General features: G+C 45.5%; 1 protein-coding gene across 1 annotated transcript; it reads left to right on the top strand.

Annotated features, from left to right (window-relative positions):
• Positions 1-1005: 1005 nt before the first annotated feature.
• OTOR (otoraplin) lies at positions 1006-7323 on the top strand. The gene is given in 5 exon segments (XM_084830434.1): positions 1006-1094; positions 1096-1199; positions 1502-1641; positions 3604-3714; positions 7038-7323. Coding segments are annotated over 5 exon segments (468 nt in total). The 3' UTR covers positions 7062-7323.
• The last annotated feature ends 12643 nt before the right edge of the window (positions 7324-19966 follow it).

The raw sequence follows: 19966 nt of genomic DNA, 5'->3' as shown, positions 1-19966 counted from the left end.
TCTTCAAGATGTGCCGGAAGCAATGCAACATTGGCACTTGCCTGACGTCCAAAGGCAGGGAGTTCCACAGGAAGGGGGCCACCGCACTGATGGCTTTTTTCCTGAAAGACTCCAGTTGGGCCATGGGTCCATGTGGAACCACCAGGAACATCTCACGCCACTGGTGGGACCTCTGGGTTCAACCCAATTGATAAAAGGGCCTGTTGGTGCCCGGGTCTTATGTTTGACACTTGTACTGTATAACAGCTCAATCAGTATTCTTAGAGCCCTCAGTAAGACCTGCCAGCTCTGCATGCTTCTGATGTCAACTTTTTGAGATAACAGTTGGGAGATCAGAGGGAGATCAAAAGCAACGGCTGTTTGGAGAAGCCCAGAATTTGAGGACTGAAATGGATTCCTTTGCATCCCAGTCCTATGAGCTGCAGTACCGAGGCAGGGACTCAGAGGTTCCTGTATGGCTGTGGAAAGACAACTTGTCCCTTTGCACTGGGGGCAGTCCCTAGGCCCAGGTTTCTTTGGTGATGCTGCTCTGCCACTTCCTCCCTCTCTCCCCTGTCCATGACCAACATAGGAATTGCTTGTGTTGCTGCAGTTTAAACAAACCCAGAGGGTTGTGTGACTTGCTAGATAATTTTATCCTTGTGCAAAGCCTGTTTGATGTAATGCAACCTTCCCCAACCAGGGGCGGCTCTCCAGAAGCGTTGGACTACAACTCCCAGCATCCCTCAGCAGGCCATACTGGCTGGGGATGCTGGGAATTGTAGCCCAACACATCTGGAGGGCCCCTGGTTGGGGAAGGCTGATGTAATGATAAGAACATCACTTTCATTTGTCTGTGTAGTAGAGAAAGGCATTTTAGATTGACTGGAGAGGGCCCCTCTGAGACTTGCAGCTCTTTAAAAGTGATGGAATGTTAAGCCCTCATAACTTCCCATTGGTCAGAGAGGTTGTCATTCTCTCTCTCTCCCAGAGGTGTATTAGTGTTCCTATAAAGGAGAAACATTTATGCGAGGGAGAAGCAAGGTGCTTGCAAGAGAGGGAGCAGAAAGGCAAAAGAAAATGTCCCAGGCGGTTTGTTTGCTTATATTTCTGCTGTCTTGGATTTACTTTCCGGACTACAAAGGGCATTTTTATGGACAAACTTGCCAGCAAGAAGCTGTGTGCTGATGAGGAGTGTTTTGTAAGTCTCTCATCAATCTGTTCGTTAACCTGTGTGCTCTTAATGTGCACTCTTGTTTACAGTGTGTCTGTGGTGGCCACATCCCGGAGTTAATCCTTATATAGCAATAAATCTATACAAATCTCTTCCTAAAATGCTGCCTACAGACATTCTGTGCTTTAGAGGGAGGAGAACTGTGGCTGTGCTGAAAATGGTCAGTCTGCTTCTTGATTACATGAAGCAAGGCTGCATTTACAAATTTACAAAGACAGCCTCTCCCTCAACCCCACTTTCATCCATTATAAAGTCAGTCTGCCTTATCCTTGCTTTTTTTCCCCCCAGATACCATTTCCTTGGCAAGAGCAGAAGACGACTACAGTGCTCCAGACTGCAGATTCATTAATATTAAAAAGGGGCAATTGATCTACATTTACTCAAAGCTAGTGAAAGAAAGAGGAGCTGGAGAATTCTGGGCTGGAAGTGTAAGAATCTGTGATATATAAACAGTATCTCAGTACCTGGAATTTAAAGAGATGGGGCTGACCAGAGTCCTCAAAAGGCCAGGAGTCATTTGCAGTATTTCTGGGTCCTACTGCTCAGGGAGGTCCCAGCCGTAAGTCTGTACGCACCCCTTTCCTTCTCTTACTGAGCAGTTCATGGGGAAAGCAGTGGGGACGGGCAGGCAAAAGGAGCTTCTACCTTTACAAAAAGCCCTGGAAAGCTGTAGTTCGGTAGGGAAAATGGCTGCAGGTTTTTACTCCTCTGGGCTGATGGGAGTGTGTGTCAGTTTTGACTAGAGTGCTGCATTTGAGGTCGGTTGTCAAAAGCCAGGGTAAAAGTAAAGGGCGGGGGGAGGCCTCTAAAGTGGATTGGGGTTAAGTATTAAAGAAAGTACTGTAAAAAAAAATAACACACACACAGCAGTCCTTTACTTTAAAAAATTGTTGCATGTATATCTCCCTTTTCTTCCATTTTTACATTCAAAGTAAATGGGGATTGGATCCAGAGTTGCCTTGCTTGAGAGGAAAGATAGTCCACTCGCACAAGGTCGAACTCCCAATGCCTACCCATTTCCCCTTGCTTGCACCACATCTTGCATCTTCTTTCTGGTCTCCCGACCTTCAGGAGTTGGGGTCAGGAGGCTGCAGTGAGGAGGAGGAGGATGGAGTGGGACAGCTGTGTTGGGTGAACGGCGTCTGCTTAGGATCCAAGTTGGGCTTCTTAGGCAGGCTCCCACCAACTACTGGGTCTGTACTATGCAAGACTAGTAAGGATGTTAGGTTGTAGTGAAACACTGAAATACTTCATACTGTATGTTGAGTGTATGAACACATTTATTCTCTCCCCACTGCTGCTGCCAGGACAGAACTAATTACTGATGAGAAACAGTTCTGTTTTGCTTAATTCTTAACATTTATTGCAATGTCCAGGGCATATCCAGGGTCAGCACCTGGTAAACTTGGGCAGCTACCAGCGCACACCTGCGGTGAGCCTCCCCTTCAAAAAACAAAATCCGGCCTGGCACTCTGAGCCAGTGCTGACTCCTGGTTTTGAGGGCCTCCCCCAGTGAGTGGCCTATGGCCTTCTCAGTGCCTCAGCGAGTGGCCTTCTCAAGTCCATTGCCACCAGCTGCTACTCCTCCTCCTCCTCCTCTTCATCATTGCTACCACTTGCCCGCTTGACAGGCAGAGAGCCAGTGGGGAAGCAGGCAGAGGTATCTACTGCTCCTCCTCCTCCTCCCCACCACCACCACTACCACCACCAGCATGGTCTGGGCCAGAGTGAGAGGCAGGTGAACAAACAGGGTGCAGTGGGGAAGGGAAGGAGCAACTCCAGGGGACTCTTGTCCATGGAGCCTTCCAGGGTGTGGGCCCTCAGCAGGTGACTGACCATGCCTACCCTTGACACAGGCCCAGCTTTGAGCAACGCCAGGTGGCTGAGTTTTCCACTGTGCCCCCCAGGGTAGCGTCATTCTGGGGTATTGTGGGAAATTTAAATGGCAACACCCAGGTGCTGCTCAGAGTGCTGCTGCTGCCCACCCTACCCTCCATGCCAGGTAGGCCACCAGGACCCCCGGCAAAGGGAGCCCAGGGATTCCTCAAACTAGAGTCCGCCCTGATTTAATATTTTCCAGCAATATTATTTTCAGAATAACATTATTAGAGGCTATGGATGAACAAGTAGAATCTGTTTGTGTCACCTTTTCTTGGAAATGACATTTGTTTAATTGTAACTTTTAAAAACACACACCCAACCCTGTTCAAAAGACAGATCTATCAAGATAATTATTTATGATCTATTTTGCTAGCACCTCACTGCGGCCAAAATAATCTCCAATGATATAAAAAGACAGTGGTAGCCCTTGGTTCAACAAATAAGCAAGCTAGTTTACTCTTGATAAATGGCTCTGCTTAATTCTGGGTTTGTTTGATGTAACCTGTCAGGTTTATGGCGAACACTACGAGGACCAGATGGGCACTGTTGGTTATTTCCCCAGGAGTTTAGTCACAGAACAGCACGTCTATCAGGAAGCAAACGAGACACTTTCCACAAAGGTACAGAATGAACGAGCTAGGCGCATGTTTTGAACTGGTCAGTGTGGGTTTATGATCAAAACCTCATGGTTTGTAACTATAGCAATGACCTCTCATGTTTGGAGGAATATTTCTACTAAGACAGCTGAGTGACAATCTAGCTTCATTGAAATTATTGAATAAGCCTCTGCAGAACGTTCCTTATTGACTTGGCTCTGGCCCTGCATACGCTGAGAGGTGCACTCCTCTGGAAACAAGGTAAGCCCTGCGCTTATTGGCGGGACTGCTTCCTGTTGCTAGAAGCAGCCTTTTTCCTGACTGGGCTGCATGCCACATTCTCTGTTTCTGGGAACCTGAGGAATATCTAGATTATGCCTCCACCCACCCCGCCTTCCTGCCTTCCTTATTTGAGTTCTGAGAACATGATGGCTTCCTCAACATAACCCAGGTCTAGTTCTTCCTGAGGTGGCAAACCTGCAGCTTGGCAGTACACAGGTGTCAACAGTTTTACATGCCTGCTCGCTGGGGGCAAGTGCCTCTTACTCTCTGGCAAGTCAGACCCCCAGCAACTTCGGACAGGTTCCCACCTGTGCAGCAGTTTGGAGGAAAAGAAATAGCAGGCATTTCTGTGGCTCTCTCTGTCCTTATGCAGGGCTTCACAGAAGTGAAACAAGACCTTGTCTCTCCCTGAAGCCCCCTGTTTTTTCTAGGGGGAGAGGTGGAGTTATGCCTGACTTGCAGGAAGCTTTGGAGAAGATCAGAAACAGTAGGAGGAAATATCTGCTGTGTCTTTGCATTGCCAATGCTTCCTCCAAGCGAGGCACATTCCTTTTCCCTTCACCAGCCCTCTAGCAAGCACAGAGGGCCTAGAAGAGACGTGGGGGGTTTCTCATTTGAACTGAGATCTGAATAAGAAAAGAAACAGCAGGCATTTTCCCCAGTGTTTGTAATCCTTTTCCACACCTCTGTACAAGTCAGACCAGACCCCACGTCTCTCCCAAGCCCTCTCTGCTTATGGAAGGTCATGGAAAAGAGGTGGGGTCTTATCACATGTGCCGCAGTTTGGGGGGGGGGGAGGTAAAAAAGGGCAGAAGGAGATTTTTTGCTTCTTCTTACCTTATTCATACTACAGCACAAATGACAGAACCCTCGGCCTCTTCCAGAAGCTCTCTGCTGATACCAGTAGCATAAGGCATGTGTGTGTGCAAAATTGGTAGCAAGGATGGATAGAGGCTTGGCTAGTAAGCCAATCTGATATTTGTAGTCTCTGGCTATGCCACTTCAGATTGCAGGCAGAGACTCTGGGCCAAAGTATATGTTGGTGCTCCATGATCATATCTCCTGGCATTTTAATTTTACCTTAAAAGCAGCCACACTGGATTGGGGCAATAGCTGGAGGAGGCAGCTTTGCTCTGCACACTGTTTTTTCTATTGACCCCACCCCCCACCCCACTCTATGAGCTGCTACTACAAATACAGACAGCATACTGGTATCTGCTATTCTCCTTGGCATCTAGGTTTTTTCCTGTATGGAGGGAATCTTTTTAAATGGCAGAGCATCCAATCATGTGAGTCTCTGCAGGGGTGGGCAACTTGTGACCCTCTAGATGTTGTTGGACTGCAACTTGTGCATTGGCTGTGCTGGCTAGGGCTGATGGGAGTTGCAGTCCAATTACATCTGGAGAGCCACAAGTTGCCCACCGCTGCTGTAGTGGTGCAGTCTAAACACAGATTTACTACCTCAGCTGAGGAGGGTAGGTCTCATTTGAGACTGTGGCTGGGTTCACACATAACACTAAGCCATGGTATGGGTTGTTGATTTCTGGCTTGTCATGTTGTGCAAACCCAGCTGTGCTAACAAATCATGTTTTGTTAACCACAAACAACTCAAAAAGAGAACTGATTGTTCGCTGTTGGGTTGTGAACTCTTAGTTGTTTAAACGATGGGTTGTCATTACATGTGAACCCAGAACAGTGGGTTGTTCCTGGGTTATTTTGCCTGGCTATAGAGGCAGCAGGCAAGTGTGGTTAAAAAACACACCAGCTGCTCTACATGCCAGCACTACAGTGCCACAAAGGCATTTGGGATACAGGGAGGGAGCAGGCAAAGGAGGAAGAAAATAAACAGCCCAGAGATTGAGAAAACCAACCACGGTTTATTTGAACATCTGCCAGACAAACCCTGGGAGGGCAACTAACCATGGGCTAACTATGGGTTAAAGAAACTGTGGTTTAGCGTTATGTTTGAACTAAGTCTGTAAGTCCTTTCAGTTTTGGAAACTATGCGTTTAGATCTTCTTTCACCTGTAGCACTTTCATTACTGGCTTCCTCTGTCTTGTATCTTTAAATTATGCAAAAATGCTGGGTTGTTGTTGTTGTTTTTAAAAAAAGTAGGGAAGGAATTGCTATCAAGCCAAAAGGACAGCTACCTCCATTCCACTTTTTGGGATTTGTGCATCAGCATACCTTTTCCAAGGGGGGTGGGGGAAATCTCTCATTGTGTATTCCTATACATGTCAACTCAAAAGTAAGCTCCATTGAGTTCAATGGGGATTACTCTCAGGTAATTGGATATAGGCTTGCAGCCTCAGTCTCCTCAAATTCATCTCTTATCTACCTTTTCCTTCAGGCTTAAAGCCTTCAGGGAATACAGCTATCAGTGCTCCAGGAAAAGCAACAGAGGAGGCTTGGGGGTGGGGGGAGGCGAGGTGAGGCATGAAACATGTCCTAAAAGCGATCAAACCAGCCCCATTGTAGCAGTGCAGCTGTGCTAACCAAATACAGCAACAAGGTTGGCCCTTAGCATTTCTTGACATGTTAGTACTCTTGTACATTATCTACACTACGTGACAGTCTTTTTCAAAAAGTCAGAGATGGCCCTAAAAGGCAATGGTTGTGTTCAGTCACAATGCTAAATTATGGTTCAGCATGACAAGAATGAGCCTAGCCTCCCCTCAGTTTCACGTGCTCCCTCTCCTCCGCTGGCATGTCTGTTGGGAGGAGATCAGAAGCTCCCACTTTAGATTAACCACTGTTTAACATGTTGCCTGAACCATAAACTAAGGTCAGTTAGTGAAAACAGGCCAGCTTCATAAAGTGTGTCTTGAAGTTAGCTTGTTTCCACTATAACCAGGTTGAGATGTCATGACAAGCTGCAATTAAACTAAAATGGATGGAAAAGCTTCCAAAGTCATTCTTGTGGCCGTGCTGAAAGACGAGAGAGGAGAGTGCACAAGCTTGTGGGAAGGCTAGACTTGTAATGCTAAACTGCTTTAGTGTTGCATTGTAGCCAGCCCATTATGTTATCAAAGCAGCAACAACAACATGTTTTAATGTTTTTCAGGCCATTGATTTCTTCTGTGAATAGAAGCATGAAGCAGCCCTGAGCAAAAGACAGGCATCTTCCTCCATTTCTATTGTAGATTCTTGGGAAATATAGAAAACTTGTCTTTCCTTAAAAAAACAAAAAACATTTAGCAAAAGAGAAGAAAAATATTTTAAAAGGAATAGCCATATGTAATTTTTATTTACTTTGCTGTATTGCATTGCCCCAAATGCTGTTGTCTTTTAAACTACTGTATTATCTTTGTTTCATAGTAATAAATGTTCATTATTTTAGGTAGGATCCTAAATGCTTTGTGTTAACCTTTACTTTCACCTCCTCTCTGAGCATTTTGTCTCCCCTGATATGATCTGTGTTGCTAAATAAGAACAGAAAGGGAAGCATTTTATTCTGATACATTTGTCAGCAGCCTGTATCAGGGGTTGGCAACATGTGGTTCATGGGCTGCATGTGGTCCATGACGCGTTGCCAAATTTGGTGGCAGTGTTTTTTTTTTCTTGTGAAAAAATGGGTGCTTTTAGCACTACAGAGTGCTAAAAGAGTAAATTTTCACTTGTTGAAAAGTGAAAATCAACCGTTTTAGTACTTCGGAGTTGCTACAGAGCGCTCAAAGGGTCAAATCTAGCTGGCGAACAAGCTAAATATAACTCCTTTAGCACTGTAGAGCAGTTTGCCACTGCATATTGGTGCCAAACTGCATTTTCTTTTCTTTTTTTAAAAAAATTCAGGGCGCCCTACAGAGCACACAGGGCCCTGTGGCCCAAGTGTATGTGCTGGGGGGTGGGGGGGATGCCCCAGACCTCCTGCAGTTGACCATTCTGTTCATAGATTTAGCACTGGGGTCTCAGCATTCTCTCTACTACTGATAAAAATGCAGACACTGGCACCATCTCCGTGTAGTACTAGTTTAGATAGTCTGGGGCACTTGTGCAACAGACCCACGCAGAAGTCCTAGTGTGGACCAAGTCATAAAGAGCCTCATTGCGACAAAACTGCTTAAATGAGAGGTTCTCTAACACTCGGATACTGTGTTGTCATGTCACAGTTCCTCTCCTCCTCTAGCTTCTGCAGCAACCTCTGATTCCCTTAGGGCACAATCTTATGCATGTCTAGACAGAAAAATGGCTGGCTGGGGGTAGGCTGGGAGTTGTAAGACTTTTCTTCTGTCTAAACATGCGAAGGATTGTGCCCTCATATAGCAAAATACACTTCTCCCTTTTGTAATGTGCGGTTGCACATGACTTTACTTTCTGCATTTTTTTTTCTTTTTTATCCACCTTCACATCACATGAACAGTCTTTGACGGACAGGTTAGGAGTTTATTATATTATGATATTATTATGCACAAGTGTTCAGTAAGTTTGTGCTGACCTCCAGTGGCTGCATTGTGATTTAGGTTTTACACTAAAGTGACTATTTTACTCAACGGCAGTATTCTCAACTGAATACTATCTTCTGTCCTGTGTTCTGAAGATATGGGCTTTGCAAACCAATGAGCTACCATTTTAGGTACAACAGGAGGCATTACAAGGGGAAAACATGAGTCAATTTGTATTTCAGTTCCAAAGGCAGCTTTTGCTATAGCTCTCTATGGGTCACTCTCAAGAGGGCATTACTCTCCTAGCTGAGGGCATGGCAAACTGATTTAGTAAAAACCAGGGGACTGGTGGATTGTGTTTCTAATGCTCTTTCTCTGCCAGAAGAATGGAAACAGATTTCCCCTTCTCCCTGGAGCCCCCCAAGTGCCCCTCAAATTTTCTCTGAAGGTTGGGGACTCTCCAGACCAGATTTGGGGGAGCACAGGGGGGAGGTGAGCAAGGGGGCCTGTTGTGCAAGCAGGTGTTTGCTTGTGTAACGTTGGATTCAACCCTATGTTATACAAAAAAGATTCATTTCCATACTGCCCAATAGCCGAAGCTCTTGGGCAGTTCACAGAAAATGCCCATCACTATACAAGATAATAAAAACATATAATTCTCTAACATACAAAATTTAAAACAATTTGAACAGTGAAAACACTCACAATAAGATACTGGACCTGATAGAAACAATTGGCATAAATGCCCTATCATATGCCATCAAATGCCTGGGAGGAGAGGACAGTCTTAACCTGGCCCCAAAAAGTTTACAGTGTTGGCGCCAGGCAGGCTTCAGTGGGGAGATCATTCCATAATTGGGGGGCCACCACTGAGAAGGCCCTCTCCCTTGTTGCCATCTTCTGAGCCTCCCTCAGAGGAGGTACTTTGAGGAAGGCCTCTGGTGTTCATTGTAGTATCTGGGTAGGTTCGGATCCGGAGAAGTGCTCCATCAGGTATTGCAGTCCCAAGCCATGTAAGGCTTTATAGGTTAGAACCAGCACCTTGAATCAGACTCAGAAACATACAGGCAGCCAATGCAAGTCAACCAGAATTGGTGTTAGATGCTCAGACCTTCTGGTCACTGTTATTAATCTGATGATAAACTAAGAGCAATCCTATGGATGTTTTCTGCTCAGTGGTGCCTATCCCCAAATATGCATGTATTCAGTTGTAACCTTAGTCTTGCTAGACTTTTGATAGTGAATAATTCTTCCATGCTGTCTGCTACATGTCCTAGCAAACAATGTCCAAATTTCCTCTACCACCTTGGTAAAATGTCTTTTGGATGTTAAGAATAGGACTATAAAGGTGAGAGTAAATTTTCTAAACTTATAAAGTTATACATGGTGTGGAGAAAAGCGGATAGAAGGAAGTTTTTCTCCCTCTTTCATAATACCAAGACTTGGGGACATCCAATGAAGCTGATAGGCCAGAGATTCAGGACAGACAAAAAGACATAGCTGTTCACACTGTGTGTAATTAATTTAACGGAATTCACTGTAATGTGGTGATGGCCACCAGCTAAGATGGCTTTAAACGGGAATCAGGCAAGTTCACGAACTTATGGCTATCAACAGCTACTAGTCATGATGGCTATATACTACCTCAAAGATATCTGAACGCCACTTGCTGAACAACAGCAGGAGAAGGCTGTTGCCATGTCCTGCTTGTGGACTTCCCAGAGGCATCTGGTTGGTCACAGGGGGAGACAGGATGCAGGACTGGATAGATGTTCAGTTTGATCCAGCAGGGCTCTTATTATGTTCTGTATATGCCCATTTTTAATTTGTTAAGCACTTTCCATATATGGAGATGGTTAGGATTTCTGAATTAAGTACAGCAGGGACATCAATCTGGCATGGTCTCCTCTTTGTTTTTTACATGGTTAGAACCCACCAGGTCTGTATTTTAAAAAAGCAAGGGTGCATACTCATGACCTTACAGCAGGGCTAGGTAACCTGGTGCGCTCCAAATGTTTCAGATTACAATACTCATCAGCCCCAGCCAGCATGGCTAATGGTCAAGGATTATGGGAATTGTCATCCAAAACATCTGGAGGGCACCAGGTTGCCTGCCCCCAAGTAACAGCATAGCTAAGAATGTTGTAGGTGCCTTGCTGGATCAAGCCAATGCTTCATCTAATCCAGCATTCTTTGCAAGGATCCCAGCAACCAACAGAGGCTAGGTAATCCACTTGAAATTGGCCAGTGGGCTGTTGGTGGATGGCAAACTACCACTGTCCACCACTGCAGTACTACTCGGCTTGCACAAATCAATAACCTAGAATGAAAAATGTCTCCCTATCCACATTCTCCACACTATGCATAATTTTGTAGACCTCTATCATGTCTCCTCTTACCCTTCTTTTTTCCAAGCTAAACAGTCCCAGCTGTTGTAGCTTTCCCTCACAGGGGAGATGCTCCAGCCCCCTGATCATTTTAGTTGCCCTTTTCTGCACTTTTTCTAGCTCTACAATATCTTTTTTTTAGGTGTGGTGACACAGTATTCCAAGTGTGGCTGCACCATAGATTTGTATAAGGGCAGTATGATATTGGCAGTTTTATTCTCAATTCCATTTCTAATTATGCCTAACATGGAATTTGCGTTTTTTACAGCGGCTGCACACTGGGTTGACATTTTCATGGAGCTGTCCACCAAAACCTCAAGATCTCTTTCTTGGTCAGTCACTGCTAGCTCAGATCCCTTCAGGTTATACTTAAAGTGGGAATTTTCCCCCAACATGCATCACTTTACACTTCCCTTTTAGTTTTAACCAGCCTACATAATTTGTTGTCATTGGCAAACTTGGCCACTTCACTGCTTACTCCTAATTCCAGATCATTTATGAACAAGTTAAAAAGCATTGGTCCCAATACAGATCCCTGTGGGAACCCACTATTTACTTTCCTCCATTGGGAGGATTTACAATTTATACCTACCCTCTGCTTTCTGTTCTTTACAGCTTCAGGGTGAAGCTGTAATTTACTAGTCTGTGTGAGAGGCCCACTCTATTAACTATAAAGCTGCTGGCTAGGCCAAACTACACAAGCCTCTAGGTGGCTACCAACAGCAGATAGGAACACTGTGAAGTCCACCTTATTGCTCACCAACAAACTCACTACACTCCCCTTTCTCTGGCTTGTCAGGGCAGAGTTCCCGGTTCACACATAACTCTAACCAAGCCACAAACAGAACATCCACTGTTTGTTTAGCTGCTCCCACTTGCAGTAGGAGTGATCAGAAAGCATGCGCCAACAGGGTGCCTTGTTCCCAGTAACCCATCATTTTAAATTCTGGGTTATTATTGCATGGAACTTGGCCGATAGCAAGGTTGTGAGATCTGGTAAGGTAGAGATTATTGTGGCAGTCCAAACTGGTGGAGTTGCCGATAAGCAGCCATATTTGATACATACTTGGTTAACAACCACAATTTCAGTTGGCAGATGTAATAATTTTGGAAAACAAAAACTATCTTAGGTTTAGATTGACTTACTGCATCCTTTCACCTCTAGATGTCCTCCTAGTTTCATTCAAAAAGTTACACAACAACTGCAACTCAACTGACAACTCAGCTGAACATCAGAGATGTATGAGAACTTTGTATTCACACATGTGAACGTGCCCCATTTGCAGAACATGGGAAGAGAGCTTGTCCTCTGAAAATGTTCACAAATTCCCAAACGTGTGTTTGAAAAAAGCACATTTTTAAAACTGAGTACTTTAAATTAGCATTTTCATGCTTTTCTGTATGGGGGAAAAGTACGCATTTGGGGTACTTTTTTAAAAATCTGCATTTTCCCCTTTTGAAGTACACACTTTCCCAGTTCTAATGAAACTATAAAAGAACTCAATCAAACATTGGAAACAAGGTGAGCTGAGTGTCAAGGTGGTTTTTGGAGTATCTCAGCGATCACGAAAATCGATTGTTTGCCCATCCCTACTGCAGGTCAATGTTTCTGAGATGTAGTGAGGGTTTCTGGGCATCTTGTTACTGTGCTATCCATCCTGCCAACATTGGGCCCTCTCCTCAGCAATTCTGCCTCACACCCAACCAGTGGAGGCTGGTGGGTCCAATTTCGGTGGGTCTGTGAATCCATTCTGGGTTTCAGTCAGAACCAGCCAGAATTCTAAGGGAGCTTGGGAATGGGGATTCAGCACCTTGGATAGCTCCTTTAGAGTTCTAGTTCATTCTGACTGAAACCCAGAATGCATTCACAGCCCCAATGAAATTGGAGCCACCAGCCTCCACTGCACCCCACTCTGCCATGGTGCCTACATGCCCTCTGTGCCACCTGCCCTGTTGCTGCTGCTGCCAACTCTGTAGCCCCAGTTCACCTATTTTCCCAGGTCTGGAAGAGAATCTGGACAACCATCTTGTAGCTGCTAGGCAGGATGCTGTGTCTCATCATCTTATCCCAAGATATTTTAATCTAAACCCAGCCTAACTGAGGAGCAGCTTTAAAGGACAGAAGAACATAGTCTCTTGCAGCAGGGTGCCTGCCTTCAGAGGCTTGGCATTTGGCTGTCTCGTCTATGGACAAGGTAGCTGCTACGTGGATAAAAACACAAATAAGCATCGAGACCAGCTTTCCCCAACCTGGCACCCTCCAGGTCTTTCGGACTTCAACTCCTGTCATTCCCAGCCAGCACAGGCAATGGTCAGGAGTGCTGGGAGCTGTCGTCCAAAACCTCTGGAGAACACCAGGTTGGGGAAAGCTGGGTTAGCAAGTCTTCTTGATTAGATAGAAATTTTAAGGACATTGCTATGGTGATGCTGTGTTTCAAGCAACAGAGACCATTTTAAATAACGAAATCCAGCAGTTTAAAACTGCATGATCGGCAGTCCGCAGAAGCGAAACAAGTACCTGGAACAAATAAAGTAAAGTGCATGACTTGTCACTTGTCTAGCTTGGTATCTTATTAAAGATTGCTTGAGACTGTAAGGAAGGGATGGAGAACTCTAGATCTCATTGAACTACAGCCCCCAGCATCCCTGACTATTGGCGATGCAGCCTAGGGCTTATATCTGACATTGGCTTTTTCTTGTGTGTGGAATGTTCCAAGTCTAAGGACACATGGGAGAAGCCTTCACCCTGACTCATCCTTGCTCCAGTAGTTTTCTGGCAGGCCAACTATGGCATGAGAAGGAGCCACAGCCTGGCTCCCCACCCAGCCCTTGCTCCGCCCATTTCCTTTAGGTTTTGTTGCCATGCTAAGTAATGGGCTCTCCCCGACCCCCATATGAATGAAATATATTCAAATGAAAAACAGTCATTTTCTCTCTCCTGGAAGAGGTGGCAACTTCCTTATGTAGCGATCTACAAATGGTTCAGACTGTCATCTCTGATCTGTGATCCATGCATCATATCAAAGCCAGTGTGGTGTAGTGGCTAGAGTGTTGGACTGGGACTCGGGAGATCTGGGTCCTAGTCCCTGCTCAGCCATGAAGCTCACTGGGTGACTACACCAGTCACTGATCCTCTGCCTAACCTACCTGACAGGGTTTTTGTGAGGATAAAATGGACAGGAGGAGGACTATGTAAGCTGCCATGGTTCCCTTGGAGGAATAAAAGTGGGATATAAATGTAATAATAAATAAAATAAATTTTAAAATATCTGTCTCTTGAGAAGATAACCCTAGGACAGCTTTCCCAAATCTGTTGCCCTCCAGATGTTTTAGACTACAACTCCCAGCATTGATTTCCATTGGCCATGCTGGCTTCGGTTGATGGGAGTTGCAGTCCAAAACCCCTGTAGGGCACCAGGTTGGTTAAGGATGCTTCTGAAGATCCTACTATTTTGTCTGCATTTTCTGTCATATATCAGTTTCATTCCATGATGATATATATTCAATATTATTGAAAAGGGACAGCCATCCAAAAAAGAAAAGAAAAGTGTTCAGCATTGGTGAGAGGTGGGCTTGCAAACTTTTCAACTACAAACCAAGACTTGGATGTTGGAATTGGGTGGAAATGGAAACAGTTTCCTGTATTCAACGCCTTGGTCAGCACTTTTTTCAGCATTCTGCTGAAATCTTGCCTGCCAGAATCCTTCACTGCTTCCCTTTGCAAGCCTGAGTGTTTTCCCTTCAGGAAATGCCCCTTGCTGTTTAGTTCTCACTTGCCACGTGTTCACTATCATCTTGTTAAGGCTAACCTATAATCTTTGGCTGCCCTTGAGAGATTAATTAGAAGTAATTCGGAGGAGCCGTTAAAGAGATTATTTCATCTGGCCTGGACTGTTCAAAACAACTTGTACTTCCGCAAAGCCCTATCACATCTGATTATTCACAAAGCAAAGAACGGTTACAGGGCACTGTACAATATGATCACATGAATAAACTCAGTGAAAGCATCTTCATATATGGAATGCTTTCCGTTTGAGGATAAGTCTGGCTCTCTCCATATTCATTTTGGTACCAGGTAATATTGGGAGCTCAGATTCTCAGGCTTTCACAGTAACAGATGCTGAGAGATTTTCAGAATGATAGACATCTTCCCTCTGTGCGAGTGAAGACAGGAATGGGCTCATAAGAGCAGCCCTGGCAAATCAGGCAAAGGGCCTGTAGGAACCTGTTTCCCATAGTGACCAGCCAGGTTTTCTGGAAGAGCCACCCATAGGATCTGAGGGCAATAGCTTTCTCCCTCAGCAACTTGTATTTTTCAGAGGCCTACTACTGATCATGGAGGTAGCATACAGCCACCATGACAAGTGGCCATTGATAGCCATTTATTTATTTACTTACTTACTTACTGACAACATTTGTATACTGCTCCACATCTAAAACAGATTCCAGAGCGGTGAACATAATGGGTAAAATAGTAAAAATATAAAAAGAATTAAAACACCATATTAACATTTTTTTTAAAGAGAATACCAATAAAACTGTGGCTGGCCAGTTAAGGAATGCTTCCTGGAAAAGAGCTGTTTTCAGGAGGTGCTGGAAGCACCAGTGTTGGCAGCTTCCTGACCTCCAAGGGCAGGGAGTTCCAAAGAAAGGGGGCTGCCACATTGAAGGCTCTTCTCCTGGTGGACTCCAATCAGGCCTTAGGTCCATGTGGAACCACTAGGAACGTGCACTCTGATGACCTCAGTGACCGGGCAGGTTGGTAAGGGAGAAGGTGCTCTCTCAGGTATCCTGGTCTCAAGTTCTTTAGGGCTTTAAACTCTAGTACCAAAATCTTAAACCCGGCCTGGTAGTGAATGGGCATCCAGTCAGTGCAATTCCCTCAGCAGAGGAGTTCCACGCTGAAAAGGGGCAGCTCCCGACAACAGCTGAGCTGCTGCATTCTGCACTAGCTCCAGCTTCCAGACCAGCCTCAAGGACAGTCCCACATAGAGGGCATTGCAGTAATCCAGTCTTGAGGTTACTAGTGCCTGCACCACTGTGGCCAAACTGTCCCTGTCCAGGAGAGGCCAAAGCTGGTAAAAGGCACTCCGAGCCACCATGGCCACTTGGGGCTCCAGTGACAATGATGGATCTAGGAGTACCCGAGACTACAAGCCTGATCTTTCAGAGGGAGTTCAGCCCCACCCAGAACAGGCAATGAGCCTATCTCCTGGCCTTGGGAACCACTCACCCACAGGGCTTCCATCTTATCCTCCATGGATTTGTCTAATCCCCTTTTAAAGCCACCTAAATCCATGGCTGTCAACACAGTGTGTAGCAGAAAATGCCACAGTTCAACTATGTGCTCTCTAAAGAAAAGGGACAGTCTTGATTATTGTCTGCAGCAGTCTGTTGTGATAGGGGTACCTGACTGCGAGAGTCTGACTAGAAAGGGCTGCCCTGAATTTGGCTTTCAATACAAATTGAAATACAGCGCACAATACAAGGCGTTTCTGATCTATAAAGCTCTATGAGGGCCTTGACTATAGAAATGGCCGCTAGGGTATTCTCAGTCACCTCTTCCAACACCACATGATTATTCAAGGTCCATGAAAATTAAGAACACAGAATGAGGACTGGCATAACACACAATTTTGCTTTGCAACACCAGTCAACCAATTTTCAAAAACAACGAAGTGGCACCTTAAAGACGAACCATTTTTTCCAGAGGTTTCAGGCCGTTCTCGGAGGGCATGTACGCAAATAGTCAGTTTTAGCAGGGGGAGGAGCAGAAGGAATCAGAAGCAAATCTGATTGCTGCAGATCTGTAGGAAGGCAAAGCCCCTGAAGAAGGGATTATATTTTTGAAATGTGTTGGGCGAAATAGATGTTTCCTCTCTTGGTTTTGTGGCTTTCCCTTTTGTTGGTTTTATGACCACAAATTGCTAACTTCTGAGAAAATGGAACAACATAGGAAGCTGCCTTATACTGAGTCAGACCCTGGGTCCATCTAGCCCAGTATTGTCAATTCTCACTGGCAGCAAAGGCTCTCCAGGGTTTCAGGCAGGCATTTTTCCAGCCCTACCCGGAGATGCTGGGGATCGAACCTGGGACCTTCTGCATGCCAAGCAGGGGCTCCAAGACTGACCTGTGGCCCCTCCCACAAATGTAGGTGATCCTACATACTATCACTGCAAGCCCCATCACACCTGAAACACTTTCTCCCTCGCACCTGTTGCAGCTTTTAGTGTTACCAGAATCATCTTGCTGACTGTTTTATTCTTTTGTAAACCAGGTCTATAAGAAGAGAGCAGGCAGAGAAACTTTATTTATTTATTTATTTATTTATTTATTATTTTTCATTAAACATTTTAAACCAACCTTCATCCTTGCAGTTACCAGTGGTGTACAAATATAAATTAATACATAATACAATAAAACACTAAAAACCACCACATCGTGATTAAGACAGTAAATACAATCGAATGGAGAGAATTAGTTATAGACCTCTCTCCCAAAGTTTTTCCTATGCTTTCAAAATTTAAGTTCTCTGATGCGCTGACATATTACATCAACATCTAATGGCAGTTTTAGGAGACTTTGTATGCCCCCTGATTTGAATCTCTTCCAGCTGAAGTTCACTAAAGTTTCTTATTTAGCTTCCTTGACCAGCAGTAAAAGCAGGATATGCCTCGCAGGAGAATTTAGAAACGACACTGCAAAACAATGTTATTTAATAATATTTAATATTTAATAAAGTTAATAATTTAAAATCTTATGAACACATCAATGAATACACACGCATGCATACACAGTAAGATATATACTAAGTGCTTGCTCAAACAACAAACTCCTAAGATATTCACAGCTGAGGCTTTGGTGTAGGGTGGCCCACATGTCCTCCTACCTTACAGAGGACAGTCCTGTATTTGAAGGGCTTTCAGAAAATAGTCCTCTGTTTGAAGTCATCCTCTAATTGAAAAGCTGTCTATTCCAAGTCTGGTTTAAAGATAAATATAAGGGAAAAGAGCAGATGCCTTGAATTTGCCCACTGGTAGTTACCACCTGGGCAGCAGACTGAGCAGGCACACAGATGTTCTCCATTATGGTGGAATGTACTGTATTTCTAATTAACTTACAGTAATAATTTTTGCATTTGCATCAATGCATATAAATGAGCAAATGTAAATTTTATACAAATCTGTACTCTGCTGTGTTCTCTTTGGTGATGTATTAATTGGCCACCCTATCTGGAAGAAAGGCAGGATAAAAATGTAACATACAAACAAACAAACAAATCCTATGCACACTGTTTGGGTGGGCAAGCCCTACCATTAGGCAGAGTGAGGTGACTGCTCCAGGTGGTGGATGCTGGATGGTGGGGAGCAACAGTGAGGTGCTGGAGAACATGTACCAGGCGGCCTGCCCTGCACCCCTTACGTTAGACTGCTGTCCTCGGGGCGCAGTGTAGGATGCCTTCCCATATTTCTAGCATTGAACTAAGATTCAACTGCCAATCCAGTTAGCTTCTGTACATGGCATGCAGGGGTGGGCTTGTCCTTTACCTTGGGCAGCAAAATGTCTAGGGACCATGTATTCACAGTTAGACTTGCTCCTGAGTTCAAGCTGTAAATTTACCTCTTTTAGGACCAAAACAGACATTACTTTAAATGTGTCCAGCAGCTTTGTCTTATTTTTCTTTTCAGTTTTACTCTAGAGGAGGCACAGGGGGCTGATCCAAACGTAAAAGCCCCCCACTCCCCATGTTTGGGTTCCTGTCCACATTGGGCATGGGCAATCCCTACTCTAGAGTAAAATTAAGACAAAAAAAGAAGTTGCCGCTAGACACTCATTTAATGTAATGTCTGTTTTGGCCCTGAGAATGCCAGTGTGACAAATTTGCACCAGGGTGTCTTGCCCGTTCTCCTGCTATAGCATCACATGACGTAGGACAGGTGGTTGTGGGATGCTCGGTATGTAGAAAAGCGGAGCTGGTTTGGAGCAAGATGGCCCAGCAGTAATACAGGAGTAATAATACCCCTGGAGTGCAGAATCCAGGAGTACAACTCAGAGGTTGATGAGCAATGGTTGGCTGAGGTCCAACTTAGAGCTGCGTGATCATAGCATGGTCTTGTAGATCTGAAAAGGCAGTTGTACTTTGGTGTGAAACCAACAGGCTCCTGCTCCCCTGGGGAAAAAAGAAGCTGGGTTAGATATATCCCTAAATTGAGCTTTGCTTTCAGGAATGGGATTCCTGATGCCTAGTCAGTGTTAGGGGTGTACGAAACCCCACTTACCTGGCTCCACTGGGTTCCACGGGGGGGGGAGGCAATCCAGTCCTCCCCCCGGAATCCTCGATGGGGGTGGGGAGGCGATCCAGTCCTCCCCCCCGGAATCCTGCCTGGCCGGCTCTGCTCTGCAGCCAGTCTGCAGAGCCGCCAGCCAGGCTGATCTGCAGCGGGGCCTCCATCCACTGCCGGGCTGCTGCGGACGCAAATGGCGTCCTGTGTAGGGGAAACCATTTGCGTCCCTGCGCTAGACCGTGATAGGCTACGTATATATTTACATAGCCTATCATGGCTTAGCATAGGGACGCAAATGGTGTCCCCTACGCAGGATGCCATTTGTGGCTGCAGCAGCCCGGAAGACGACCAGGAGCCACCGCCGCCGCCAGGTAGGCTCCGTCACGGGGGGATTCTGCGGGGTGCGGGGGGGATTGCCCTATTCCGCCACAGACTCCGGGGGACTCACTGGAGTCCGTGGCGGAATTCTCCAACATCCCTAGTCAGTGTTGTCTACATCTTGCCTCTAAGGAGGAAAAAAAAGGAAAGGGCTTCAGCCTCCAGTGCTGTCAAGATCCATTAACTAAGATTCAGGACTGATGGAGCTGACTCCTAAATGCGAGTGGGCGGACGGATGCTTTCCATCGAGTATTGATATGTGCTGACAGACTGTGCGCTGTTGCACAAACAGGCTTGACAGTTAAAATGTGCTTACTGGATATGGTTGTGGGGGTGAGGGAGAAGAGGGAGGCTGCCCTGCACCACCTTCTTCCAGCCTTGGGGCCAAGGCATACACAGTACAAACTGCTGCATTTCTGTCCCTGAATGGTTTGAGGTTTTTAAAATGAAAAGCAGCCTCAGATGCTGCAGCTCAGGGCAGAAGAGAAACAGGGGCGGCTGCGGCAGCAGAAGTGGTAGATGTTTAACTCTTTCCTTGCCAGCCATGTCTCTGCTCAAATC

This window comes from Heloderma suspectum, chromosome 1 (assembly GCF_057233095.1).
Source record: "Heloderma suspectum isolate Gila_16-S chromosome 1, 16-S_ref, whole genome shotgun sequence".
NCBI classification, from domain to species: Eukaryota; Metazoa; Chordata; class Lepidosauria; order Squamata; family Helodermatidae; genus Heloderma; species Heloderma suspectum.
The sequence above is the reverse complement of the archived record's forward strand: the minus strand, read 5'-3'. Positions and strand labels throughout refer to the sequence as shown.